The sequence below is a fragment of the Meleagris gallopavo genome, chromosome 1 (assembly GCF_000146605.3).
Source record: "Meleagris gallopavo isolate NT-WF06-2002-E0010 breed Aviagen turkey brand Nicholas breeding stock chromosome 1, Turkey_5.1, whole genome shotgun sequence".
NCBI classification, from domain to species: domain Eukaryota; kingdom Metazoa; phylum Chordata; class Aves; order Galliformes; family Phasianidae; genus Meleagris; species Meleagris gallopavo.
Window position 1 is genome coordinate 77711735 of NC_015011.2, and position 5464 is coordinate 77717198.

General features: G+C 37.1%; 1 protein-coding gene across 2 annotated transcripts in view; it reads right to left on the bottom strand.

Moving 5' to 3' along the window:
* The window catches only part of STXBP5L (syntaxin binding protein 5 like), a 181135-nt gene that overhangs the window by 162114 nt on the left and 13557 nt on the right, over positions 1-5464 (bottom strand). For both annotated transcript variants that reach the window (XM_031555909.1, XM_031555905.1), the window contains exon 2: positions 4681-4778. In XM_031555909.1, coding sequence (XP_031411769.1) covers positions 4681-4778 — 98 coding nt within the window. The remainder of the gene's footprint in view (positions 1-4680; positions 4779-5464) is intronic.

The window sequence follows — 5464 nt, forward strand, 5'->3', positions numbered from 1 at the left end:
AGGATTATCCTCTATTTCCCCCCCTCTCAGACCCAAAAATACACTCTTTCCAGCTTCTTTACAGTTTCATTCTGATAAATCAGAGTTAAGCACCACTAATACATTTCATAATCTAACCTATCAGGAAAATAGCACAGCAAAACAGAAACAGTATTTCACCATGTTAATTGAGTGCTTTTGGAAAGATCTGCTGAACACCAGAGTCAGATCAAGGAAAGTGTCAGGACTGTGCAGATATGCAAAAGGTGGGGGCAGAGCAACAACTTCACATTTATATGTTAGTGAGTGGGAATAATTTTGTTTGCTTAGGTATAAAATGACTATCATATTACCAGATGACACTGCAATATTGCCATTACTAGAAAGGCCTTGCAAGTGCTGTGATTACTTGCTTCTGTTTCTCAAGTAACGAACAGTTGAAAGGAAGATTAGCATGCCCTATGACCACCACCCACAACAACATGAAGCCTGTCAGTCTTAAGAATAACTATTACCCATGACAATAGAAAATAGTAGAAATATGTCCAAGGATGTACTATCAGTGTAAGCCAGCATGGTGATAGATAAGCTTTTCACGGTCTGGATGCCACTCTCGACACAGTAGATATCTTTGCACTGGATTTTAAATTTTCCCTCATTTCTTTATAAGCAAAGATGATAATAACTATGGAATGGTCTATAATAACTATGGAATGGTCTATAATAACTATGGAATGGTCTATAATAACTATGGAATGGTCTATAATAACTATGGAATGGTCTACACGTAGATTTTTTGTTACTGAAGCTGGTCACAAAATAATCAGTGACTCAATACAATAATGTGTAGATAATTATATGCCTGTAGTAGATGGCTATACTGGCATACCACTGATTTGATGGAAGAAGTCAAAGTGAAAAGACACAGTGACTCCATGAAATGAAGTACCCATAATGAATTTCAGCAAGCATTTTTGAGTTGATTAAATAGCAATGTAGGAATACACATAATGAAACAGGAAAGCAACATGCCACTTCTTCAGATATGATATTGGAATAATCAGTTCTATCGCTGATTTTGATCTATTCATTCAGATATGTGATGTGACAAAACCTTAGCCTTCTTTTCCCCTGAAATGAAGAAGAGACTTCAATCTGATCAATTTTCTTAATTTGTCTCACTCCCTGTATAGTGATATGCCTTCTCTGATAGATTAGAGACAGTACACTTTGTTTTATTGTGTGTGTAATGTCAGAAGGTTTTCCAGACTAAGACTAAAGAAAAACCATATGGAGATAATAAGAAAAGGAATTCAATTTCATAACCCTTCTTCATCTGAACATGTTTGCCTCAAGCAAGGATAGTACAGGTAGAGCAGTAACAAAACATGATCTAAGTATGGGTGCTGAGAACAGGGATGAAGGATAAAGATGACCAGATGACAAAGCAATTGTTTCTAGAGCGAGTATTTTGCCCTCTATTTGCAGGTTTTGTAATTCAGTGTCAGTAACAGGAAGACACTCATTCATCAGTGATTTAACGTGCACTCATTCTGAGGATGAAGTACAGCTGTTTTGTGAGGATCAGCGCCCATCAGACACTGATGTAGGTAAAAGCTACAGTTGTCTGAAGTTTCTTGAGAATCCCACAGGGACCACTAGAATCACTAGAGCATAGCAACAGCAATTCCCATTGCTATAGAAGCTACAGCTGCTAGAACAGCTTGAAAAGAAATCTAGAAGGCAAATTGACACTCATTCCAAAGTGAACTTTCATTTGTCTCTGTATTGTAATGGAAATTTATGAATAGTAGTCTATTTCAGGCCAATTTAGAACAGACTATTTCAGTCATGCTGCTCAATTGTTTGAAACGATCACCTAAAGGTGAGGTGTTAAACCTTTATTTTCAATGCTGTTATACATGCTTCATTTTTCTTTGGAAACTGCTTTGTTTTTTCAACTTCTAAGCTTACAATCACTAGATATGCCATCACTTTGTGAACCTTACAGAAAGACAAGGAAGCAAGTGTACCATTATGTCACTTGCACCGGTCACAGGAAAGCTTGTTCTACATAATTACATGAATACTAAACATGAATTTTGTCTTGCTATACCTTTGTGCTGCTTAGCACAAAGGAATTTGATCCAAACTGGGCCCTTCTGGTACTAAACAAATAAATGGTTGCATTTTTGTAGTGGTAGCCAAACCTCCTTTTGCACCATCCACAATACTGGTTAGAAGCACCAGCTTCACTGCTAGAATACAATGAATGAGAACAAATTCTATCATTCTGTTATGTAATATGTTCATTGCAGAATGAAATTATGCTGCTCTATTAAAAAATGCTTTTACAGGATACTGTGGAAGACTGAGAGTCATTACAGTATGAACTACTTTTAGTTTGCTTTAAAAATATATCCATTATAAATTGTATTTTCAGAATTAATACTAATCACTTATATCTTGGCTTGAATCTTATTGCCTGCAACAGTTAAAAATGGCATGTTAAAACCAACATGATTAGTTTAAATAAGCAGTGTTCAGTAGATGGCCTCAGGCTGTTTCACTCATCACTCTTCTTTGCTACGTACACAGGCAAACTTACTAGTCCATAACTAGGCTTTTTACATAGTATGTTCTGTAAAGCTTTAAGAGTGAAGTTGAGAAGTCTCAGTTAAAAAATGAAAAAAAAAAAGTAATCCTTTTAATGGTACCATCTGTCTTCTAAGCATAGCTCTCATTGACTCAGTGCTCAATTAAGCAAACCAGGCTCTGTGTGCCAAAACCATGAGGCATTTATGTTATGAGATGGCATCTCTCTTTAAAAAAAAAATCAGATTGTCTGATAATCTCGATACCCATGTTTGATTCAGCTCCTAGAAAAATTTCCATAAATGAAGTAGATTTTTGCTAGCAAAACTGGAGAAGAGACATTAAAGGAGAAGGTACTTTGAAAAATATTCTTCTTCCTTCTTCCTCTAACCCTTTATAATCAATTTCCATAGATAATCCACACAGAGTTTTATATGAGGTGTGGGACACAGCTTATTTTCCACTTTATGTTCCATTCCTGCAGCAAGTGACCTACAGATTTAACTTAATTCTGCACAAAGATGTATTAATTTGGGCTCTGTACCCATTTTTTCTTGAGAGATTGACATAGGTATAGGATGTTTAGCCAGTAACAACTCTGCCAGGTTGCTGGGATGGAAAGAAGCAGAGGGCTTAGGAGTCAATTTTCGGCAAGACCTTCATTCTACAATACCTGCACTACCTATGAAATTGCCAGTCTCCCTGCTTATAGAAGGTATCAATGAACCTTCCAGATAAAAGGCTCCAGCCTTCTAATGTTTCCTAACTCTCAGAAGAATGCATGGATACTAGACTTGAACTTTCCCAGAAGCGCATAAATTCAATTACTCTGAATGGAATATATTTAATCTACTTCATGCGGGAAAATATTAAGAGTAGAATCATCAAAGCAAAGTTTCTTACATAACTGGCTTAGTTGAGTCTTGGGGAAAGAAAATGAGGTATACGAAAACACAACTGTTCAGGACAAGAGTACCCAAAAATGGAAGAAATTAAAGTTTTAGTCATGTTACAAGAAGCATAGAATGGTTCTTCATGAGATGATTGTTCATTAGATTGTAACTGTCCTGGTTTCAGTTGGACAGAGTTGATTTTCTTCATAGTGTTTGGTATGAGTGAACAGCCGTGTGTTGCTTAGCTGCCTGCTGGGTAAAACCATAACAATACGCTACTTTAACTGCTATTTTATACAGCATTGCCCCCTACTTTCAACCCTGGAATCTGTTTAGCTGCAAGAGGCTGTAAAAAGTATTGGTTTACTGCTTCTGTATCCTGTAACTCTCAAAGCTTCCTATAATATTCTTTCCTCTATTTTTCTCTTAAATTATATGCAATTTCACCAGACTGGAATACATTTGAACCAAGACAAATTTAAAAAAATATATATTCAGATAACATTTTGAAAGACACATTTAAATATTCTCCTCATATTTTTCTAAAACAAAAGTTGTTCAAATTTTCATTTCATTTATGTTCAATCTGTTCTGTTTAGACAACTAACTTTAAAATTCCTGCAGTATAAAAACATACGTAATGTTCTGGCACTAATGTACCTCTATAATTAACGAAAAGAAACAGCTACTTTTAGATTGTTTAACCTTACCTCCCTGAAACATCTCCTCCAAGAAGAGAAGCATTATGCCATAAAATCATCTTTTTCCCATCATTCACATAGGAAGGTCTAAACAATATTTCAAGCATACTTATTTCCAGTGAAGATTTCTCCAGCTGGCTGCATTGCAACAGTTAACTTATTTATTGCCAGTTCAAAATTCCCACTTTGCTCATCATCACATTGTAGTCTAACTTTACATACTGAAAAATCTCTTTACTCGCAGCACAAGAAAAAATTAATTCTGCTTTATATACCAATATACACCATACATACAGCAAAAACTTATTCAAAATTTTTTCCTTCAGACACCTGAAGAAGCTAAAGTAATTCCTCAACAGCACATCCTTTTCCAGTCAATAAAGTAAAACAAAATGAGGCATAACACAACATAAACTGTACCCTTACCTGAGTGCTTCTGGATGTAAAGATGATTCATGTCACTGAGTTACAAATACAGAGAAATTGTGTACATTCTGAATAAGAAAGGATACATTCGTATGGCTCCTGTTCTTGTTCCAATTGCCAGAATTTTCTGAACTGGGTCAAAAGCTAAGGCAGTGGGTAGATAAGGAAAACCATGACGAACCGTCTGAAACAGAACAAAATAACAAAGTAAGTGAAATGTAACCACAAACAACAGCATGTAAGTTCTATGTTATGGGTACAGGAAAAGAATTTACATTTTCGCAATCAACACTGTCAGTTGATAAAGACTCAATGTGAGCCAATTATGTGCGCTTGCAGTTCAGAAGGCCAACAGTAACCTGGATGAAATAAAGAGAAACGTGACCAGCAGAATGAGGGAAGTGATTCTGCCCCTCTACTCTGCTCTTGTGAGACCCCACCTGGAGAACCGTGTGCAGTTCTGGAGGTTCCAACACAAGGACATGGAGCTGTTGGAGCAGGGCCAGAGGAGGGCAGCAAGGATGATCAAAGAGCTGGAGCACCTTCCCTGCGAGAACAGGATGAGAGAGCTGGGGCTCTTCAGCATGAAGAAGAGAAGGGTCCAGGAAGACCTTATTAGTAGCCTTCCAGTACCTGAAAGGGGCCTACAGAAAAGCTGGAGAGGGACTTTTTATAAGGGCATGTAGCAACAGGATGAGGGGAAATGACTTTAAACTGGAAGAGTGTAGATTTATACTAGATATTAGAAATTCTTTACTGTGAGGGTGGTGAGACACTAGAATAGGTTGCCCAGAGAGGCTATGGATGCCCCCTCCCTGGAAGCATTCAGGGCCAGACTGGACAAGGCTTTGAGCAACCTGGTCTAGAGGG